Source organism: Haliotis cracherodii, unplaced genomic scaffold (genome assembly GCF_022045235.1).
Source record: "Haliotis cracherodii isolate W230 unplaced genomic scaffold, xgHalCrac1.p SCAF_12, whole genome shotgun sequence".
Lineage (NCBI taxonomy): Eukaryota > Metazoa > Mollusca > Gastropoda > Lepetellida > Haliotidae > Haliotis > Haliotis cracherodii.
The window spans coordinates 33,437,871-33,461,708 of record NW_027266267.1 but is presented as its reverse complement, the minus strand read 5'-3'; the positions used below and the strand labels follow the sequence as shown (position 1 = coordinate 33,461,708).

At 41.4% G+C, this 23,838-nt stretch overlaps 1 protein-coding gene across 1 annotated transcript; it reads left to right on the top strand.

Moving 5' to 3' along the window:
- The first annotated feature begins 1,147 nt into the window (after positions 1-1,147).
- Positions 1,148-19,305, top strand: LOC139458368 (proline and serine-rich protein 3-like). Its single transcript, XM_071239777.1, has 13 exons — positions 1,148-1,330; positions 2,428-2,509; positions 3,267-3,439; positions 4,820-4,969; positions 6,709-6,916; positions 8,146-8,261; positions 9,196-9,317; positions 10,418-10,578; positions 12,485-12,667; positions 13,398-14,210; positions 14,603-14,873; positions 16,497-16,587; positions 19,134-19,305. Exons 1-13 carry the CDS (start codon positions 1,290-1,292, stop codon positions 19,177-19,179), a joined length of 2,457 nt encoding a protein of 818 aa, XP_071095878.1. The 5' UTR covers positions 1,148-1,289; the 3' UTR covers positions 19,180-19,305.
- The last annotated feature ends 4,533 nt before the right edge of the window (positions 19,306-23,838 follow it).

The following is a 23,838-nucleotide window of genomic DNA, read 5'->3' as shown; positions in this document are numbered from 1 at the left end:
GAGCACAACATCCGAACCCGACGTCAAGCGATACGCCCAGTTTTGCTTGTCACCATGTAGACAGCATCTGAGGTTCGGTAGATAAGATTTGGATAGTATACTGTTCACTGATGAGTCCAGGTTTAATCTGGACAGCTCTGATGGTCGTTCAAGGGTCTCCTAGCGTCCGTTTTAGCGACGTTTGGGTTACTCAACTTCATCAGTTTGGGGTGGAAGTGTAATACGTAGTATGTGTGTGTGTGTGTGGGGGGGGGGGGGGGGGGGGGGCATCATTACTCCTGGGAGAACACAACTCATCATTGTTATGGCATTGTAACAGACATTTTGAGGCAGTGTAACATTGCTGTACTGCATTGACCGGTTATTTCAGACCTTTCCCCTACAGAACATGTCAGGCATGAGATGGTAGGACGCCTACTACAGGACCAGAATCAACTGGTAACGCTAGCTCGGGCCAATCTTTTGTTGACATCAGGAACAACATCTTCCAGGTTGTTTTCAATCCTCTGGTGTCTGTATCAATGCAAATGGTTGTCACACCTGATATCATCGTTGTTAATTGAGTACCCCCCCCCCCCCCCCCCCAACACACACACACACACACACACACACACAAGTACACACACACGCACACACCTCCACCTTTTTGGTCGTGTCGCTCAGCCTTCTGTGACAGGTATGGGTTTTGTTAATGAATTTGTTGTAATAAAACATTGATGAGACGAATGACCAAATATTATTTTGTTATTTTAAATATTATACCATTTACACTACTTTATATAAAGCACAGTTTCTCTTTTTTTCCTTGGTTCACATCACCTCGTAAATGCACTCCCGGAAGAACCGTACGTACTTCCAAATCTATGAAACTTATTATTTATTCCACCTTACAACAATAAATCGTTAAAAGGGGTAGCAATCGGGGCCTATATAGTACCTTTTTAAAAAAGTACAAAATCCCAAACGTTTATCCAAAGGTGTGTCAAAATTACACATGCAATCATCTAAATATATACACAGCCAGTAATAGTTGTTGTAATAATAGCTGGTTTAAGTTGAACCGGTAGACGTTCATGTTAGTAGACATGGAAATAATATGTTGTATCGAGAACACTCGCTCTACAGATATACCGGAAGTTCTGGAACATCAATGGCGGCGGACTTGAAAACAAATCGCGATCAGTGAATATGCATTTTCTGTAATTAGGTTATGTAGACACATCAACAAACGCCAACATGGCGTCTTATGATATTGAGAACCTAATAAGTTGTCTGATTCAATAAGGGCTATGGGAATGGAAAGACTAACGCACAGATCAACGAAATTTGGGTGAGAATATTTCCTTCGTGCGATTGACAGGCCTGTGCTTGTTTCAACAGCTCTGAAGTGTCACAAAACATTAAAAGCATTCATCTTTTTACCGGGCGCTGCGGCCTTACCGCCTCGTCACTGTATGCATATTCTTTGTAAATGACAAAAAATACGATTGCCAAAGTAAACTATTTCCATTCAGCTGTTGGGGTCGTCGTCACAGGTCCAAGGCCTAAGAGAAAATACCCAGAAATACCCAGGAGCCTTTCCGCTCACACAAATATACCCCAGCTGTACACTATATATGCCTAAATCAGGGGTTTACATGATGCTGAAATGTGTGTCCACTATGCACAAATGTTTGGAGTGGACGAAGAATAAATATATAGTGCATCCATCAGGATGCACAGTAATATCATTAGGACTGTATAAAAAAGATCGATAATCGAAATTATCATCCATGGAAAGAAATATTAATGATGATCAATACGAAATTGTTGTCATCGATAAAAACTTTCATAAACTATTGTAATGAAATAAAGTTTAGATTTACTGAAACAGACCTGTTATTGTCAATTGTCGAGGACGGAAAGCACCTGTTTTAGTTATGTTGCAAATGTGCACAAAATAATCCATGCATAAATGTGTCACTGCTCACCCGTTGTGTGAAATATGCTGATTTCTTTTGGGACTTTCTAGCACATTTGCTTATCGATACTTCTCTGATATTTATCAGTAATTGATCAATATTTAGTTTGCGGTTATTGATCTCTATGGTCTATATCGATAGCCATCCCTAATATTCATAGTACCAAATTATTGACAAGAAATATAAAGGTCCTGTAATTATAGTAATTATCAAATCATACAGTACAGCACACTACCCCATTTTGTAATTTACAGGACCGTCATATTTCATGTAAGGGCCCTTGAAATTAATTATTCGAAGCCTCCTGGGACTAGAAACAGACTTAAATGTTTAAAATGAATTGCCAATAGTCGAAAAATGAAATAAATAAATTTACACTGTTGTCATTTTCTGATTGTGATTCTTGTCGAACTTAAGGAACTGTAACCTTTAGTAACTACATGTAATTTGTTATTTGTTCTTGCAGTGATCCCTTTGGTCGGGACCCCCCACCCAAAGCTTTTTACCATCCAAGTAAACAGAAAAAGTTGGGAAAGAAACAGAAAGAGGTTTGCAACTCAGTTACCATGGTTACAATTGTTATTTCATTACCTTCACAGGGATTTATCTAGACTGCAGTGACTCCATTGTTCAGCCCCAAGTCTACATTTCTCAAGTCATGCTATTATAGTTATAGCTAATGTTATGGTTTTGTAGAGGTGACATGTATTTAACTGACAACAGGACCAATGCAGAGGAAGAGGCTTTAATGCTTAGTTTAACATTATTGTATTGAATGCAATGTTAAAATTCAAAGTTAAAGTTAGAATTTTGTACAAATAAATGGTTCATCCTAATTTACCTGCCTTCCTGCTAAGTAGCCTACACTATATTTCCTCGTTATTTGAAGTTTATTTAAAAAACTCAGAATTTTGAGTTTTTGAAATTAACTTGAAATAAAATAATCAAAGAAACGTGAAAATAATCTAAATAAAGAGAAAACAATGGAAGTAATAAGAAAGTTTGAGTTTTTTAAATAAAGTCAAAGTAACAAGTAAAAACTCGAAGTAGCGAGAAAATTATTGAACTAACGAATACAAAAGTGGCATCTTTAGGCTTTCATTAATATGAACTACTATTAGCTGCACATACTAGACCAAACAGAATTTTACTTAACTCAATCATTGGAACAGTGGTTTAGGCCATAGACTGATGTTGACTACTGAGAAATTGCCAATTTATTCCCTCCTCCCCACCTTATGAAACACAGTTCAAGCACATCAAATTTATGTTTCTGACACTAACAGTGATCATTGAATTGTACAGATTACCCTGAGTCCAGCCCGTGATGGCAGCAAGGCTAGACGAGTCAGTCCGACAGAGGATATGTTCCTGAAAGGAACCAACATCTTCTCCGTGAAGACTCCTCCAGAGCGGAGTGACCACTCATCTCAGTTCGACGAATCCTGGCCCAGCAGTGACCGTCCCTCAAGTAGCAGGTAGTGATAAGGGGGCAGGGGAGTGGTAAAGAGATCGGCGCCACGGTGCAACGGCGCCACTCTCTTTCTGGCCCTGGCTACTCCACTATGTGGTCCTTTGGCTAAACAATGGAGAATATTAGGAAGCATGTTGATGTTAAATTAGTAACATCTCAAGTGGGAGAGAAACTTAGGAAAGTAATAGATGGTCCAGCATATGGTAGAATGTCCTATTCCATATTGATTCAGGGGCTGTCTGGTAGCCTAGTGGTTAAAGCATTCGCTCGTCATGCCGAAGACCCGGGTTCGATTCTTAACATGGGTACAATGTGTGAAGCCCATTTCTGGTGACCCCCGCTGTGATATTGCTGAAATTTTGCTAAAAGCGGCGCAAAACCATACTCACTCACTCATATTGATTCAGCAGCATTACATATGAAACTAAAAAAGACCCACATGGGGGCAGTTTCAGGGCCTGGGCCTGGAAGGGCGTGGCACTGTTCCCTGTACTACTAGGGGCTAGGCATAAATATCCAGGGCAAGGGTGGCCCTGTCATCTAACATGCCACACATCGCTGTGCAGAGTTACTATCCTGGGCAAGCCAGAAACCTATGATTGAGGGTTTGAGTACCAGTTTTCCCTGATTATGTTTCTAGTTTGTCAGCTCCAAACCTGTGCTAGTTGGTTTGACCAAAGTGATAAACGTCACTTCAGACTTTTCTCCACATGAAGCTGACACACCGTGACATACTGTGGCATTAAACCCAACTCGCTCACACACTTGCAAAAATATCCACTAGTCCACAAAGCCCTGTGGGCGTTCCAAGTAAGAATAGCTCCCAGTCAATCTGTGCTGGTCAGCTGAGTGACTTGGTGGACTTGTGTGTCATTGTACCTGAATATCTGGATCATTCCTTCTTATGTCAGTCAGTGGATTGTTTGGTCCAGACTTGTTTACATGTACTTACAGGCAACCGTCCTATAGCTGGAATGCTGTAGCGTGTAGCAATAAACAACAAACAGACCAAACTCATGGTCAATATGGCCTGCTAAAGTATTGCCTTTTACAATGTGTGCTTAATTGTAAAAGTGACAGTCCACAGAAATGGGAGAAATTTAATCCCTAATGTTTCTTGTCTTGGTTTAATTTCGAACCCTGTGATTATTTTCTCTTTAAACTATTCATTTTATATCTAAGTTCTATCAAATATTTCTCATTGCCTTAGTTTTGGGCTGGCATTTCTGATGTTGCTCATGATATCAACCACTGGTTTGTCTGTCCCTAACTAATTTTTTTAGCTGTTGCGATGTTGCTGAAATATTGCGTGCTGCAGCGTTAGACAATGTTCACCCTTTTATTTGTAGAACTTTCCCTGACTGTTGTATGATATTTCGTTTAGTCCTGAATCTGGAGGACATCGCACAATGCTGGACTCCCTATCACAGCTCAAGTCAGCACTAGACAGGAAGGACAGGCAGTCGGTTAAATCCACTGATACCAGGACACAAACAAGGGAGACAACTGCAGAGAAAGGATATGTGCTACAGAGGTGAGACTCTTGTTTGGGTTCTGGGCAGTTTTTCACGAGGGGCAGTAAGTTTGATACAGCTTTGAACAGCTTGTTAGTTGTTTAATGCTCTACTCAGAAATAGGCCAGTTATACGACGGCAGTCTGTAAGTAATCAAGTCAGGACCAGACAATCCAGTGATTGACATCATGAAAAGTGATCTACACAGTTAGGATACAACATGCATCAACCAAGTCAGGGACCACCTCTGTGGGTAGAGCGTCTGTCAAGAGAACAAAGGTCGGGGGTAAGATCCCCAGCCATGTCATACCTAAAGACGTTAAAAGATGGTACTTGTTGTTACCCTCCCTGGTGCAGGGCATTGGTCGGCTCAGAATTAGTAAACTCTGTCTGAATGGGCATTAGTCTAGCAGCCACACACAAAGCCAGTCTGTAACTATCGTTTTGTATATCAGTGTTAACCTTGTCGAGGTTGGATAATTAGAAGACACGTTTGACTAAAACTTGATCTGGTAAGTGACGTTTTCGGATGAAAGGTCTTTCTTTCTTGACCCGTTATGGGTTGTAGAGAAAACGAAGAGCTGCTTTTAATGAGATTGGTAGTTTTTGAGTGATCATGCAAAAAAGTGGTTGGACTTGAACTGTAGGTTCTGTTAGCTTCAAGTCCAAAGCCAGAGTCTGGTACAACAGCCTGCCAGACTTGTGTCATCCAATCTCAAGACGGGTATGACAAGATGAGTATGACAACACTTTTGTTTAGAGTTCATACTGAAGGTGCAATTATTCCCCAGTTACGATGGTCGTGTTCATCGCGGTGAGGTCATCCGCTTCTGTCAGTATGATGGGATGAAAGATGGGAACAACAGTTGGCGATGTTAGTGTATATAGCATCGGTGCATGCTTGCTTGTAGTAGTCCGGACCAATGCCGAGTGTTGGCAATACCTTGCCAAGGATAAACATTGATACCCAGTTCACACACTGTATACACTGTATACTGATATTGAGCCGACCGTCTTAGAATAACAACAAGTACCATCCTTCAATGTCTTTTTTGACGCAGCCAGAGATCTGCTGCTCTCCAATCTCAATAAAATCAGATCTAAGTTCTTGCTGCCGCTAAACAAATATCTGAGGACATCCCATTACGCGTCACGTCAGAACAATCTTTCACGAACTTTGACCGACCACTGAAATGACTAACAAGAAGTCGACATCAGCCAATTAGAAAGCAGCTTTCTTGAGCTTTATGGCACTCGATTCAACCTGGTGACTTCCATTTCCGTCTATGCTTGAAAAATAAGTTGACAAACAAACTGAAAGCTGAACAAACAAACATTCCGGAATGTCTAATATATGGTTGCGATTATATGGCACTGCTTCCCACATACTGAGCAACGCCTCCTCTGTTCAAATGTTTATCCCGCGGATGCGAGAGATAGATGATCATTCTGATGGAATTAGTCACTGTAGTTCGGAATACCCTGTGTTAACGTTTTCGAGGTTGCATGATTAGAAAACACATTCTGACTGTCACTTTCATGATAAGCGACGCTTTGATTGGTCGGATGAATAGTCGTTCATGACCCGTAATCAGTAAAGGATAAAGCAGCCATAAATAGACATGGGAAGTTTCACTCTCATATCATTTCGAAAATACTTTTGTAGAAATAGGAATCGCAAGCTCCTTGAAATAAAATGAACTGATTTTAGATCAAAGTGATGGAGTGAAGTCATATTAATGATCTTCGATTCTTTCAGCTACATTGATCGGTTTCGGTATGGAGTTCCAATGAGTCGTGCGGAGCGATCACAGAAAGAGGATTCCAACAAGCCAGATTTTTGGTGGCTAGCTCATAGCCCACCCACACCCAGCGACACCTCCACCCCCAAGGACGACCTCCACCCAAGGAGCAGGCAGTTCACAGACCAGGGGGAGAAAGGAGGGGCAAGCTCTGTTAGGACACATGTGAGGGGGCATATAATTGCTGAATTCCGCGGCCAAATATATCAAAATTCTGCTTCTGCATTCTCTTGAGCTATTTTTGTATTGTGAAATAGGTACATTTCTACTTCAATAAGACAATTCCGCAAAATATTCTGGGACGGCTTGTTGATAGTTAAGTCAAGGGGAGGTAACTTGGGTTACGCCAGACGAAATTATTTCCCCTTATGCCATTGTTTATGATTTTGTCTTGTCATAGCAAACATTTGTGTAATTGGTATTAATCTACCTTAATATGGTGTAAAATTTATTATTGACCATTAATGTAAATACAGGGTTTAAAATTGGCTTTGGGGACTGCAGATGGCATCGGTAAAATCAAAATGGCACGGTTATAATTATGTCTACTCCTTCCCCCACAAAGGCAGGGGAGACATTGTTTTTGACCCGTTGGCATGGAGTCAGCATCAGTGTTCTTATCATTTTTCCATTTTCAGTTTAGTAAATTGTTGTGTTTCCATGGAAGCAAGTCTCAAACAAGTAGCACTTGTTTCCCACCAAAACCCTTCTGTTAAAGAATATTTATGCTTGAAACCATTTTCTTTCTAGGCTATAATTTTCTATTATTGTTTTTAGGATTTGCAAATAAATTCACAGTAACAACTTGAACTCATGTATCAAAAAAAGGGAGAGGGACACCTATGTTTGTCAGTAAAACACATTCTAGTTAGTTCAATGTAGCTGATGGACACACCTAAATATTATGTATTTTTTCTTGTGATGATGTATATAATACAAATCCTGTGATAAATGTTCTTTCACAAAAAATATCTGGACAAACTTGTAGCATGAGCATTAGAAATGCTGTAACAATAAAATAAATTTGGGGATTCAGAAATTGAATCAGACGTTATAAATCTCAGAAATTGGAATCTGAGAAGGGAGGCAACAACTTTCTTTCTGTCATGAGCTCGTGCTGAAATTACATTCACAAAAGAAATACATTTCCATCCCTGAAATAAGAAAACGCCCAGACTGCAAAATCATATTCTCTTTCTAGAATACTTGTACATGAGATGGCTTTTCTACGAATGTTTTAGATTGTTGGATCATTTGACTGGTACTAGTGTTTTAATTCTAGTCTTATTTGTAATGTGAGATTATAGCTCAAGATAGTCCTTGTTTAAAATAATCCTGCTTTGGTAGTTTGAATTGGAATAGAATCTCTAAAGTGTACAAGTGTTGTTCTCTAGCCTACAAGGCGAGATCACACCGGGAGCGTGATGACGTTGCAGGGACTGTCGGAGCCAGCACTAGATGATGTCACGCGGAGGCTTCAGGGGCGAGCGGCCAGGCGGCTGGAAGAGAGGTCAGTGTGTCAGTTAAAAGCTGTCGTCCATCTAAAGGACCGTCTGTGTGAAGTTTGTCAGTATTTCATTGCCATGTTTCTCTTGCTATCACATGATACTGTTTAGTATTTGTTAAAGTATTGACTCGTCATCCAAAGAGCCTGGTCGGGATTCTGGTTCATAAGTCCCCAAGAACCTATGCTTGTTGTGTGAAACCATTAAATGGATGTGGTCAGACTCAATGGCGTGTTGAATGTGTGTCATCTTAATACCCCGATAATGAGTGTGGATGCTCATAATTTCAATTACTGGTTTGTCTGGTCCAAACTCAATTATTTATAGCCAGCCATCATATAACTGGAATTTTGCTGAAGTTTTCTTTGTCCTGTGTCGCAGCAATCAGTGTCCTATGTCCTGTATGTTTGGCTATCGATATAGATTGTAGAGACTATATATTGATCAATAAGAGATAAATATCGGCGAAGTAACTTTAAGCAAGTATGCAATAAAGTCCGCAAAGAAATCAACATATTTCACACCACTGGTGAGCTGTGACAGATTTATACTTTGTGGACATTTGAGACATAACAAAAATAGTTGCTTTCCGTCTGTTGACCTTGTTGACAATAACAAGTTTGTTTCTAAACTTTTTTCATCACAAAAGTTTATGTAAGTTATTATCGATGACAACAATTTCATATTGATAATCCTTAATATTTCTTCCCATCAAAGATATTGCCGATTATCGATCTTTTTAGCCAGCGCTAATGTCCTGTGTCCCGTGTCCTATGTCCAGCTCCTGTGTCCTGTGTCCCGTGCCCTGTGTCCCTTGTCCAGTGTCCAATGTCCTGCGTCCCGTGTCCAGTGTCCTGTGTCATGTGTCCTGCGTCCAGCTCCTGTGTCCCGTGTCCAGTGCCCAGTGTCCTGTGTCATCTGTCCTGTGATTTGTTCTAGTGGGAGCAGCCTCCATTCCTCAGAGCCGGCAGTCAGCACTGATGGCCTCGGAACAACAAGCGGCACCGTGGGCAGCAGCTTTGAGGAGATGCCATACCGACCGATGTTCACACGATTACATGGTGAGGGAGACAGTCTGACTAATGCTGATTTACATCTCTTGTAGCATAACAGAATTTATTAACTGCACATGGCATTCAATTACTACGCCAGCCATAATGATTTTGTAGACATCACACATTTGTGCATAACATTATGCCAGTACAACTAAGTAAAAGACGACTAACGACTCAGGTGATCAGACTCGTTGACTTGGTTGATGCATGTCATCGATCCAAATTGCGCGGATCGATGCTCATAATATTAATCACTGGTGTAGGTCAATGCCTTGTTGGTGTAGGCAGAGGCCCTGGTGGTGTAGGATGAGACCCTGTTGGTGTAGGTCGAGGCCTTGGTGGTGTAGGTTGAGGTCTCGAGGCCCTGATGGTGTAGGTTGAGGTCCTGGTGGTGTAGGTTGAGTTGCTGATGGTGTAGGTTGAGATCCTGGTGGTGTAGGTTGAGTTCCTGGTGGTGTAGGTTGAGGTCCTGGTGGTGTAGGTTGAGGCCCTGGTGGTGTAGGTTGAAGTCCTGGTGGTGTAGGTCGAGGCCCTGGTGGTGTAGGTTGAGGTCCTGGTGGTGTAGGTAGCGTTCCTGGTGGCGTAGGTTGAGATCCTGGTGGTGTAGGTTGAGGCCCTGGGTGTGTAGGTTGAGGTCCTGGTGGTGTAGGTTGAGGTCCTGGTGGTGTAGGTTGAGGCCCTGGTGTTGTAGGTTGAGGTCCTGGTGGTGTAGGTTGAGGTCCTGGTGGTGTAGGTTGAGGTCCTGGTGTTGTAGGTCGAGGTCCTGGTGTTGTAGGTTGAGGTCCTGGTGGTGTAGGTAGAGGTCCTGGTGTTGTAGGTTGAGGTCCTGGTGGTGTAGGTTGAGGTCCTGGTGGTGTAGGTAGAGGTCCTGGTGGTGTAGGTTGAGGTCTCGAGGTCCTGGTCGAGCAGTTTCTGCCTGTTAGAACTGGTCCCCAGAAACCCATCACTGGTTGTATGAGGTGACCACATGTTAATGTCCTGACTCGATCACTTACAGGCTGTCTTCATATAGCTTGGAATATTGATGAGTGCGGTGTTGTATTCACACAGCATATTTCACTTCCATGTGTTTTATACATTTTAAAATTATTCAATGATGTTGCCAGATCCAATAGGTCGACCGAATGTCAGTTCTGCCCCCATAAAGCTACAGCGACCTTCAAGACCAGAGGAGGATATTCTGTACCAGTGGAGACTGAGACGGAAAATGGAGACTGCTCAACAAGGTCATCCAGGGTTAGGGGTCAAGGTCACAGGGTCAAACAAGGTCAGCAAATATTTCACTCCTGCTAAAACTGGAGAAAATGCAAATGTTGAGAAGCATTAGGTTAATAAAATTAAGTAACACCAAGGTTATATTGTTTCAATATATTGAATTTAACAGAATTGTTTTCGAATGGGAATATTGATCAGGTAGATGAAGAAATATACTTTGTCATGTGTTGGAAAATGAAATCACATACAGCATTATTATGATGGTCAAATACTGAAACTTTACTGAAATACTTATAGCAATCAGCTGTACACACATTTTTGTTGGAATCGACCGGTGATTCGGTCAAGACACACCCAATGATATAACTTTATAGGATTTTTAATGCAAGGATCGGCAACAATTGTATCTGAAACTATTTTATTTATCAGGAATAATATATTCCATTATTTTCTTAATTATATGCAGCCTTTACTAAACATATTTAAAATAATAATAACCCTAAGCGAAGCAGCTGATCGCTATTCCCGGGTATTATTTTTTACATGGAACATGTCTGACCAGTCACCGTCAAGGCTCACGCGCACGTGATCACGTGAGCGCGAGAATTTCATGTTGACATAGAATCGTCAAACAAAAACAAATATGACTTTTAACGAGTCAAAGTATGTCATTTATGATATATGTATCCATTCTCTGTCAACTAAAGTTCGTTTCAAGGCGTCAATAGCGGTATTCTGACCGTGGTTGCTGTTAATAACCGTGAGTTGTGCGATCTTCCGATCGCTTCACACACAATTTCGCCGAAATTAATAAAAACAATATTATAAGGAATTTTGAATAAAATTAATGTAGTAAGTTACAAACATAAGTCCAGAAATACAAAGAACACTTTTTGTAGACAGACAGTGTAATTACATAAATATTTTGCGTACTTCAGTATGGATTTGTTGACATGGTATTTCCGGTGTTTCGTGCTCACGGTAATGTCTTTCCATGGGGGAAAAAAACACCCAAACTCATAATTCGTGTATAATGCGCACCCCCTTCTACACAGCTGTGTTTTTTCGAAAAAAAGTGCGCACTATACTCAAGAAAATACGGTATACGTATATATATGGAACATTGAAAAATATGCTCAGTCAACAGTGAACTATAAAGTGTCCAAGAGGCAGTGGCCTCGCGGGATTCTCACAATGTTTTATTGATTGGCGCATGATATATACTCTCAGGGGGACAAGCTTGCATTCGTGTAGATGGGTTTGTTTTACATAATAATAATAATTTTTTAAAGTCACAAATGTCCAATCACAATCAAGTTTACACACATTTGCACATATGGCAGTCATAGTCCTGATAATGTCTAAAATGTTATTGCTTCAAATGACAGCGGTAACACATTATGTCGTTTGGCTCACCTGAGAGTGACCGTGGTGACACACTGAGGAAATGGCAGCAAAAGGGCAGCATAACTCAAGAAGAAATACTACCACATGTCATCTTTGTATAATTCATGTGAAATCTAATTCAATAACAAAGCTACATTCTAATTTTATAGTGAGTACATGTACATTCAAGAGACTAACGGCAGTGATCACAAACAAACTATTGAGGCTAATAAATATGTGACAATGGATGTTGTTGCTGCAATATGTAATATCTGAGAAAGATGCCTTGCTAAACTCTGTGTAACATTAACGTTACTTGTGGACGGGGATTCTGCATCAATAACCTGCATACCGTAGGCGTTTAATTTTTACTATGTTCTCTCAGAGTGTGGCCTGGAACGTTTTGAAAATGACCCCATGTATTTATGCTGAAGGGGTCCCTGTCCCCACTTGTTCAGTTTCTTGGCAATCTCATTAAAATCAGATTTTAGTTCTCGCTACCGCTAAACAAAGATCTGAGGACATCCCTTTACGGGTCACGTAATCTGATCTTCACAGTGGCATTGTTTCAGGATATCGACAGTAAGCTTGACGCCTTCCGGCGACGTCTGACAGGTGCTGTTGATCCAGATCCTACGACAGCCAGGGAGACCACCCCCAGAGAGACCACCCCCAGAGAGACCTCCCCCAGACAGACCACCCCCAGTCATACTGCCTCATCCGTCCACTTCACTCCTGCGCCTTCAACAGACAAGGTGAGCTGCTTATCACCGGTGGTTTCCATTTGTTGATCATGGACACATCTCAACATACAGTAAACTACAGTTACAAGAAGCTAAAAGGGACCCCTAATTTTAGTTTGCTATATCCGTTGTTCGTATACACATTTCGACCGTCAGACATCTTTTATCAAATCATGTGACATCATGTTACTCGATAAATAACAAAAGTGTGCACTGTACATGTACAGAATATATCCACTTCAATCCCTGTGTTACTATTGTTAATTGAGGGTGTAGTTTGAGGACAAGGTGTCAGTACTTAAGCGTAAATCAATTGCCTTCAATTGTTTATTGACGCTTTGAACAGCAGGGCTTGGCCGCGGATGTTTTGATAGGCAGATTGGTGACACGTGAGGAGCTCAGCTCAGGGATTACCAGTTCGTTATACACTTAAACCTTATCGTTGACATAGTGCCCACGAAACCAGAAGGTGAGTTCGCTATATCCGTTATTTCATTATGAGCGTGTTTGTTATATCCATCACTTTATATGATAAAATATATGGCAAATGGCCCGGACCAAAAGAACAGTTCGTTATATCCGTCAGTTCGTTATAAGCGTGTTCGTTATGAACGTAGTTTACTGTATGTGCAATAATGTTGAACGTCATGTTACACCCCGCCTCACCTACATTACCACATGGTCGTGCCACACAGTGTACATGTTGTTGTTGTTTGAACGAGGAAATGTTTCTCCTCAACAGGTGGATGCACAGGTTCAGACCAGAAAATCCTTAGAAGCAGGCCCCCCTGGAAAGTCATCTGTGCATACGCCTCCAAAACAAAAACCGTCTTCCAGCAAGCCTGAGATTGCAAGCCCAACCCTACATCGACACAAACATTCCGAGATGAAAACAGACCCTCATCTTCATCTCATGTGTGACCTCCTGCCTTGCCCTCATGCACAAAAATATTCCAGAAACCACCCCGAACTTTACAAACAAACCAGTGAGTTTTCAGAATCAGAGGACATGTCCTCGGATCAAGCCGGTGTTCAATATAAACAGTTCTTACAAGCTGAGAAGCCGCATAGTGAAGAAAAACGACTAAGACGCAAACATGATTCAGACAGGACAAGAGATAAAGATGAAGAAGTGGATGAAGATGATGATGTAGGATCTGGTGAGGAGGAGCAGGTGAATAGTGAGGTTTCGAATGGGTTAGATTTATCTGAAAGGGATGGACCAAGTCCAAGCAGACAGCGTAAAGGGAGACAACTTCGGTCGTGTAATAATGAAAAGGGAGGTAACTACGGTGTTGAGGGAAGACGGTTGGAGAAACATTTGCAGCACAGACAGAGTAAGAACAGAGAGATAGTGGGAAGAGATGAGCATGAGAGAGGTGTGGAGAGAAGCTCAAGAGGAGGACCGTCTCGGAATGTTCAAGGTGTCACAGATTCCGGAGGGAAGGCCGAGCCGAAGCGAGTCATGTCTGGTACAGCTGGTGCCCTTCCCCGACCACCCGACTCAAGCAGCCCTGCTAGAAAACCACAGTCACTGTCCTCAGCTATTGGTCAGGTAAGGCTTGCTTAGAAAAAGCTATGTTTGTAGCATCTTTACCTTGTCAGCTGCTGTGGTTACAGAGCGACAATGTTCCACAGTCCATTGTTCATGATGTGAAACTGCAACACTGTCTGTTTAATTAGCTAATCATTTTGGAGATAAATCTATTGTGTTTTTAATTGGACCCAAACGCTTTTGCAGATTCATGTACATGATCAAGGCGATCGTTAGATTGATGTCTTTATGTCAGAATAATCACAGACATTATTATTTAAAGACGGCTGGAATATTGATAAGTGCAGGTGAAACAATGAAGAACCTAATCTGTAAATCTGTGTTTGGACCAAGAATTTCAAGGACTTGTTTATGTAATAATATATTATATAATTTCTACTATCCGCCTACAGACTGTGTCGGAGAATTTGTTCGAGGGCTCAGCCAGCTTTGTGCTGTCCAGTGTAGACTCCTGGGCTTCAGTCACTGACCAGTTGCAGACACCGTCCATGTCTGCCGCCCAACGCAGGTCACAAGCTCCGCTACAGTCTGCTGACCCACAGAGGTCAGAAGTTCCACCCACATATACCCCGCCTAGTTTGGACGCTCTGTCCAAACCAACGACACAAGATGAAGGTCAGACAGATGTCAAGGTTCCAGTTACAGCCAGTCAAGAAGACACAAGTAAGATTCAAAATGTTCCTCATTATTTGTGAGTGAGTGAGTGAGTGTGTATGGTGTTACACCGCTTTTAGCAATATTCCAGCAATATCACGGCAAGGGACACCAGAAATGGGCTTCACACATTGTACCCATGTCAGGAATCGAACCCGGGTCTTCGGCGTGACGAGCGAACGCTTTAACCATTAGGCTACCCGACCGCCCTGTGGAATTTTGCACAATCATATTGATTACATTACAGTGTCCATTAAGCTGTTTTCACTCGTCACGCAAAAGTTTGTTTCTTTCTTTCTTGCGATAACGCCACACTCAGCAGTATGCCAGCTATATGATGGCAGTCTGAAAATAATCGAATCTGGGCCAGACAATCCAGTGATTGACATCATTAGCATCAATCTATGCATTTGGGATCAGTCACATGAATCAATCAAGTCAGCCAACCTGACCACCCGATCCCGTTACTCGCCTCTTTCGAAGAGCATGGGCTGCTTAAGATCAATTCTAACCCGGATCTCCACGGGTGCTGCTGTTGAGAAGTTCTCAAGAAACTAAACTCACATATCTTCACATGGCTGCATTGAAATAAACTACTTACTTGAACAAATTGAACCCAATTTAAGGAAGGAGAAGGGTATCGGTGAACAATCTTTCGGGCCTCCGTGACCATGGCAGAAGAAACAACAATAATCATACAGGGTCATGGGAGGTAACTCCAGGGAGCAGTCATTGGGCGGGTACTGGTTCAACAACATTATATATATATATATAATCTTCTGAAGTCTTCTCTCCGGGGATGCTTTTGACCTGAAAGCAACAATATGCTTTTTGTAATGCAGGCTTCGTATTACATAGAGAATATAATCTGATATTCTAATTTTCTTTCTTGAAGATCCGGGGTAGAATAGGTCTTCAGAAACCCATGCTTGCCATAAATGGCGACAATGCTTGTCGTAAAAGACGACTAATGGGATCGGGTGGTCAGGCTCGCTGACTTGGTTGATGCATGTCATCGTATCCCAATTGCGTGGATCGATGTTCATGATATCAATGACTGGATTGTCTGGTCCGGACTCGTTTATTTACTGACTGCCGTCTTATTGCTGGAATATTGCTAATCTACTAATCTGTAACTACAGCAGCCATCATGTCTACATTGCTACAAACACCCGAGTGCCTCTGTGGTTTGGATCTTATTTACAGACCGCCATCATGTAGCTGGAATATTTCTGAGTGAGGTGTCAAACAACAAACCAACCAACAATGCTTAATTCATGCAATTTATGTGCCAATCTACATAGAAAAAAACTTGGACTAAATTTTCATAGACACCTGTAACTGTTTACCCTCACACCGCCTGATACGAACGTGAGCGAATCTTGTTTTTTGACTGATGTGGAGTCTATTTATGGTGTTGCATCTGTCCAATCGAGTCACTCCACCTGTATAAAACGGAAGTAGCTCTGGTCAAAATTTAAACTAAGCGATACAATTAACAGCTGAGTTTCATAATCTCCTAGCTGTATTGTACTATAGGTTCAATACTGTCAAATATTTTCATGGGGAATCCCTCCCATATCCTCCTTTTGAGAAAGAGTGTTCCTACTTTTGTGTTTTTATTGTCTTTAGATGAAGCGTACGAGTCTGATGGTGACTACCCAGATGACCATATACTGAAGATGCTTCGGCAGCAGAGAATGGAGTACGAGATCAAACTCAGGTAGCCTCACTTCTAAAATGTGCATATGAACAAAGTTAAACACTCGGCCACTCGTCTGTAGCAAGTGGAACATTGTTTCTTCATTCTAGTCAAAGATAAGCGAGAAAATGTGGTTTATAAAGGCTTATTCAATGGAGCGTGTAGAATGCAATGCTGAGTTCCCTACTCGGTCTCTCTGCCCTAAAACATACATAATTGAATAATTTACAATGTCCTCACAAGATCTCAATTAAATTTTCACCATGATCCGTACAGAGACTTTACAGTACGAGTGGCGTACCACTTTTTTGAACAAATCCCTCCAGATAAAACATATTAGACATATGAGTTTATCATCCACTATTTACAAGACATAAAATAATACCTCATCTCTAGAATGTTCACAGTCGGGGATGGGGCTGTTGGGTAACCTAGTGGTTAAAGCATTCTGTCATCACACCGAAAACCCCAGGTCGATTATCTGCATGGGTACAATGTGTGAAGCCAATTTATGGTGTCTCACGCCGTGATATGGCTGGAATGTTGCTAAAAGTTGCGTAAAACAATACTCACTCCAGTCGGTGATGCAGTCAATAGCACTGAAGAAATAAATATTTTTTGTAGAAACACAGTTGTAATAGCATATTTGGAATATTAGCATAAGAAATACTACAAGGAAGGACTACTGTCAAATTTGCTGGGACTACCCGCATGGCCACCCTTTAACCACTTTACCCCTGTGAAGATCCAGGTTAGAATTGGTCTTCAGCAACCCATGCTTATCATAAGAGGCGACGAACGGGATCGGGTGATCAGTCTTGCTCACCTATTAGGCATTTATAGTAAATCATGCACTATTTTCAAAACGTAAATATAATACCTCGCCTCTAGGATCTATCCATTCAGTGATGCAGTAAATAGCACTGAACAAATATTTGTTTGTTTGTTTGTTTGCTGTTGAATGCCACACTCAGCAATATTCCAGCTATATGACAGAACACAGTTCAGGAAGTTTCCACTACCTTTCAGAAATGAGTAGAGATAAGCAGTAAGTATGAGGTGAGGTGAGGTGAAATTGGGTTTAACGTCGCGTCCAAGATTATTGCACTTATATAGCAACGTGTATGCATGAGCGTGAGTGTGTGGCTGCTTGTACTAGTTCTGACTGATGCTGATTTATAGTGCTAGCTCACTGAGATACCATGACACAGTTTAACATAAATACCCCACTCAGACACAGTATACTGACTCCGAATCGACGAGTACATGTTTTAGCCCCTTAATGCCGAGCGCCAGACAGGGTAACAACAAGTACCATCTTTTAATTGTCTTTTGGTATGACACGGCCGGTGATCGAACCCGGACCTTCCTCTCTCCGGGCGGACGCTCTACCACTAGACCATGGAGGCAGTCCACAATAAGTATAAGTCAGGATAAGCATATATGATATCTTTACCCTAAGAAAAAGATTATCAACCAGAATATAAGTTGTACAGACTATCATAAATAATAGGATAAAAAGATACAGAATTCTGGATTTTGTTCACATAGATTTCAATGTAAGTAAAGCAAGTGATAGATATCTTTTATTTGTTTCCAGGGATTAGTTAAGTCCATATGTAAATGGCAATTGACTTTTCATTTTGGTATTGTATGATGACTTTCTGAACATACCACAAGGTGGCAACAAATGGACATGGTGATCCAAGACTGACTTGGTTATAGCTATGTAGTGAGGAAAGAGAATCGCAATGCTTTGTTTGTTGTTAAATGCCATATTGGCAGTATTCCTGCCGTCAATAATCGAGTCTGGTCCAGACATTCAAGTAATCTATGCATTTGGGATACGGCGACAAGCATCAACCAAGTCCCAAAATCCTGACCACCGATCCCGTTGGTCACCTCTAATGGCAAGCATGGGTTGCTGAAGACCATTCTAACCCAGATGTTCACCTGGGATTCTGTGAAACAAGTGTACAAGTAGCTAATCATATTTAAGTATTAGACATTGTGGTGTGATGCAAATAAATTGTCAGTTGAAGCTATTGAGATAAAGTGTGTGGCTTCGAATGATCCTGTTTACCACTATGGAAACTGACCTGGGAAGATCCGGGGTAGAATAGGTCATCAGCAACCCATGCTTCCCGTAAAAGGCGACTATGCTTGTCGTAAGGGACGACTAACAGGATCGGGTTGTAGGGGTCGCTGACTTGGTTGATGCATGTCATCGATCCCAGTTGCATGGATCGATGCTCATGATATCAATCACTGGATTGTCTGGTCCAGACTCGATTATTTACAAACTGCCATCATATAGGTGTAATATTGCTGAGTGCGGCGTTAAACAACAAAGCAACCAACAACTATAGAAACCTATGATCTTGACCGACCTAGGAATTAAACCCAAGACCGGGGGAGGCTAGCCAACCATGCATCCACACAAAGTTAAACATCAGATATCACCTTCTGAAGCATAAATATATCTCACCACCTGACTCAGAATATCACAGAAATTGAAATCCAAATTCTTTATTCATGCAATATTTTGTGTTTTCTTCTCATTTCAGTCAAATAGATGACCTCCTTCAGCAATCTTCATTTGCCCAGAGGTGAAAGAAGAGATGTGTTTTCCGTAATCCGTCCAAGTATATATTCCTCATCCCAGATGACAGAGTAGGCATGGCCAGTCTCAGCAGCATGACTGTACAACATCTTGTCAGTATTAGCCTCACACTTGTATGTAGACCTGTGAATAATATGATGTATCTTGCCATTGGTATTCCTGTTTTGATATATATACCGGAGAGCAGTCAATCTCATTATGGGTCACGTCAGAATGACCTTTCATCTGACAAATCAAAGCGTCGCTTACCAGATCATGAAAGTGACAATCAGAATGTGTTTTCTAATCATGCAACCTTGAAAATGTTAACATTGGGTATTCAGAACTACCGCTATGACCCGTACGACTGAAGGACTGATTCCGTCAAAATGATCATCTATCACTTGTGTGGGATAATTATTTGAATGGAGGAGGCGTTGCACAGTAACAATCGCAACCATATTAAGTAGACATTCTGGAATGTTTGTTTCCCTCAGTTTTCAAAATTTTAATCAAGAACTGTGTCAACACAAATTTTTCAAGCGTATTCTGAAATGGAAGTCGCAAGGTTGAAATGAGTGCTGTAAAGCTCAATGTCTTCTTCTTGTTGGTCATTTCAGTGGTCGGTCAAAGTTGGCGACAGGTCGTTCTGATGTGACCCATAATGGGATGTCCTCAGATCTTTGTTCAGCGGCAGTGAGAACTGAGATCTGATTTTATTGAGTTTGGAAAGCAGCAGATTCCTGGCTGCTCAAAAAGGACATTGAAGGATGGTACTTGTTGTTACCCTAAAACAAGGACGGGTCGACTCAACGTCAGTATACAGTGTATACAGTTTGTGAACTGGGTATCCATGTTTATCCTTGGCAAGGTATCGCTAACACTCCGCATTGGTCCGCACAACTTCGCACAGATGCTATATACACTAACATCGCCAACTGTTGTCCAAATCTTTCATCCCATCATACTGACAGTAGCGGGTGACCTCGCCTAGATGAACACGACCATCATAACTAAGGAATATTTGCACCTTCAGTAAGAACTGTAAACAAAAGTCAGTGAGAATTTCAGTTTCATACTATAAATATATCTAATGTTAGTCCACATAGTTTAAGGGACACGGGTGGCCCAATTGTCTAAGGCACTGCGATTCGCTGTGCAAAGTTGCGACCCTTGGGCACGCCAGAAACCTACGATTGTGGGTTCGAATCCCGGTTCGCCCAGATTATGTTTCTATGTTTGTCAGCACCATACCCGTCCTCATGTGTTTCAAGTGGTAAACGTCTGAGACCTGCATCACTTCGGGCTTTCCTCACACATTGAGCTGACAGCCGTGATATAACTGGAGTTATGTTAAAAGCGAGTTTAAACCCAACTCACTCACTCCAGATTGTCTAAACTTACATTAGTAGATAGGTGTGTATGTGTGTGTGAATAATCGGACACTGACGAGCAAAAGAAACTGTACCAAAATCTTTTGGTTTTAGATTTAGGATTCGAACAGGAAACAATGTAACGGATTGTAGATATGCAACAGGCACTGGTACAACTGAAATCCCCAGGTTGATCCTCAGCAACCCATGCTTGCTGTAAAAGGCAACTATGCTTGTCGCAAGAAGCGACTAACGGGATCGGGTGGACAGGCTCGCTGACTTGGTTGAAACATGTCATCGATCCCAAATGCTTGGATCGATGCTCATGATATCAATCACTGGATTGTTTCGTCCAGACTCGATTATTTACAGACTGGCATCATATAACTGGAACATTGCTGAGCGCGGTGTAAAACAACAAACCAACCAACCTTGCTGTGGTTCAGTAAATTCGGGTAAATGTAACTGAATCACTGAAATTAGAAACGCAGGTGTAGCATGATCACGAAATGCCTGTGGGTAACAGCTCACAACATTCGTCAATGCTGAAGGAATCAACAGTAACATGGCACCATAATGAGCACAAGGGAAAGAACGTGCCATTGGTATGTTGTTGTAAGTCATGGGTGGAATTGACTTAGAAGATCTGTGGGCTACTGTCTATGCCCCAAACACTAATCCATATGATGACGGATCACACATATGCTCGTACAGTCCGTACTAATCTGTAACTACATCAGCCATCATGTCTCCATTGCTACAAACACCTGAGTGCCTCCGTGGTGTGGATCTCACTGGTCTCATGGATGTACACAAAACACTGTTGAATGCTGAATGTACCACCACCGACTGGTAAATAAGGAATCTGTCCACTAGCTCACAGGCATTATGGGTAATATATGATGGGGAATGCCTGAAATCAGAAAAGCAATTGCAGGAGATCTCTGGAGATTTGGCCGGTAATTATTAGTTATCCCTTTCTCGTGGGCTGTAAAATTCTTTCTGTTTAGAACCTCGTGCCACCATTTATCTACTTATCTACTGAACTAGGTAGGTGGCACGAAATCCCTGCCAATGAACGAACGTGTAAACTCTGCGACATGAGCGATGTTGGTGATGAATTCCATTATATTTTTCTTTGTCCTTTTTTTAAACCCCAACGGAAAATATATGTACCAATTTCATTTGCTAAAAACCCCAATATGTTAAATTTAAAGATTTAATTGTAAAAAATAAAATGTTATTAAGAAACTCTTAATATTCTGTAATGTTATTATGAAAACTGTAAAATCTTCCATGTAAACCATCCCGCCATCTGATGTATTTACTGTTTGCAAATTTGTACCTCACATGCCGAGGATCCCAGACTGAGTGTAAATCAAGTTCTGTTCTGTTCTATGCCCCGATGCATTCCAATATGAGATGCCTTGGAAAAGTTCACCGGAGAACACAGTCACTTGTCTGACACCTTTTGGACAAGCAAGGATCTTAAAGCCTTTAGACATTCCTACCTTGGCTATAAGTGATATGGGGGCGGGGCAGAGAAATGTTGGGGCGGGGCGACGACAACAACATCATAACAGACAAACAAGAAGTTGTTTCAAGCATGTGTTTTATATGTTCTTTTGAGATTATTGGGAATGACCCTGGAAAGGGCCGTTGGAATAGTGGGAGGGGATAGTGGCTCCTGAGACGAAGGCGAATTAGTTGGAGAGATTCACTTTGTAGCACCGAGTGCAAACATTGAACCCACAATTCTGAGACTTGAACCTGGGTCCAATCAGTCGGAGTTTCAGATGTCTCTCTCTTGGGGGAGGGTGCTGCTGTTGCTGTTGCTGTTATGGAGGTAGCAACGCCAGTCTGTCCTGGCATTTCATTGCAGTGACCCCCAAACGTGCGAGTTGTGTCCCGTTTTCGCTGACTGGTGTCGATTTATTTCATGTATCAATGTACTGCAAGGATTGTTAATGTGTGTAAATTGCTTCAAACACGAAATATGAGGCCCATGATTGTGTATAGAGACTGGATATTTTGTCAGCTAAAAGCAGAAAAACCTAATATCTTTTCAACTAAAAAGTATAAGGCCTAAATAAAAAAACCAAAACATGTTGCAACCATGTATTTTTGTGGCTTTTTGCTTCAACAATCTGAACCATGATTACACATGATTATTCAAAGATCATTATATTAATGAGTTTATATAATTTGTTTTACTGTATTATTGTAAAGCTTATTAATTACCGAAATGAGATTATTTGTGTCAATTCCAGAGGGGAATGGCTGTGAAACTAAAAAATACACTGCAATCACGTAACACAACTTACTCCACTAACATGAATTAGCTGCATACTGCAATGATCAGCTGATGATGGAGTATCGACATAACCATGCAGGAAGTGGACGAGACAACATCGCAGATATTCTACTAAAATGTATCTGTTTAATAACTAAACAGCAAACTTACCTGAGCTACTTCTACTTTACGGCATGTTTTTTTTACAGAAACAGCCCAGTCAGGGTCTGATGTGAGTGCTGTCCCTTGAGCCCGTTTCCATATAAGGATCGTACCGCACCCGCTTGCGATTAGTTTCAGAACCAGCAGGTATAATCTGTCGCAGAACACGTCAGCAATATGCGCAACACAAATGAACGAATAAGTGCAATTCATACAACGGACCCTTCCCACCATCATCGTGAATCTTACAGTATCTTACAGTATGTTATGTTAATGCAATACTTGTTGTCTTCCCAATCGCGATTTTGGAAAAGACTTAATTTAGAGTAATTGTGCTTAGCGTTGTGTTTTGAACAGCGCGGCACCGAACAGAACAATAGGCTGCTCATCTGAGAAGATAGAACCACACACCTGTACCCACACTTATGACGTTATTCCTTTATCAATTGGCACCAATGACGTCATATTGCAAGGGGCATAAACCATGGTGTGTTTATTATGGAAAGATGTGAAAAATTTGAACCGATTTAATGAATAAAATGAATTAGATATTTGTGTTGTTTTGCCTCTGATACTACTAAGTAATTATACTTTCATAAAGTAAAAATACAAGATAATTAGGTTTATTTTCGTGTGAACTTGCCTTTTATAGCGTTCGATCGTCACGCCAAAAACCCGGTTTCGATTCCCAACATAGGTGCAATGTGTGAAGCCCATTTCTGGTGTCCCTCGCCGTATTGTTGATGGAATATTGCGGCATAAAACCATAATCACTCTCTCACTCAAGTACACTGCCCCCTGTCTCTCACTTCAGAAAAACAATTAATTAAGGGTAATTGTCT

Excerpts from the sequence above, each read along its gene's own strand:
- LOC139458368 (XM_071239777.1), top strand. The coding sequence starts at position 1,290 with ATGGGAATGGAAAGACTAACGCACAGATCAACGAAATTTGG. Across the intron at positions 1,331-2,427 it reads CACAGATCAACGAAATTTGG|TGATCCCTTTGGTCGGGACC; the intron begins GTGAGAATATTT and ends TTGTTCTTGCAG. Across the intron at positions 10,579-12,484 it reads AGGTCACAGGGTCAAACAAG|GATATCGACAGTAAGCTTGA; the intron begins GTCAGCAAATAT and ends GCATTGTTTCAG.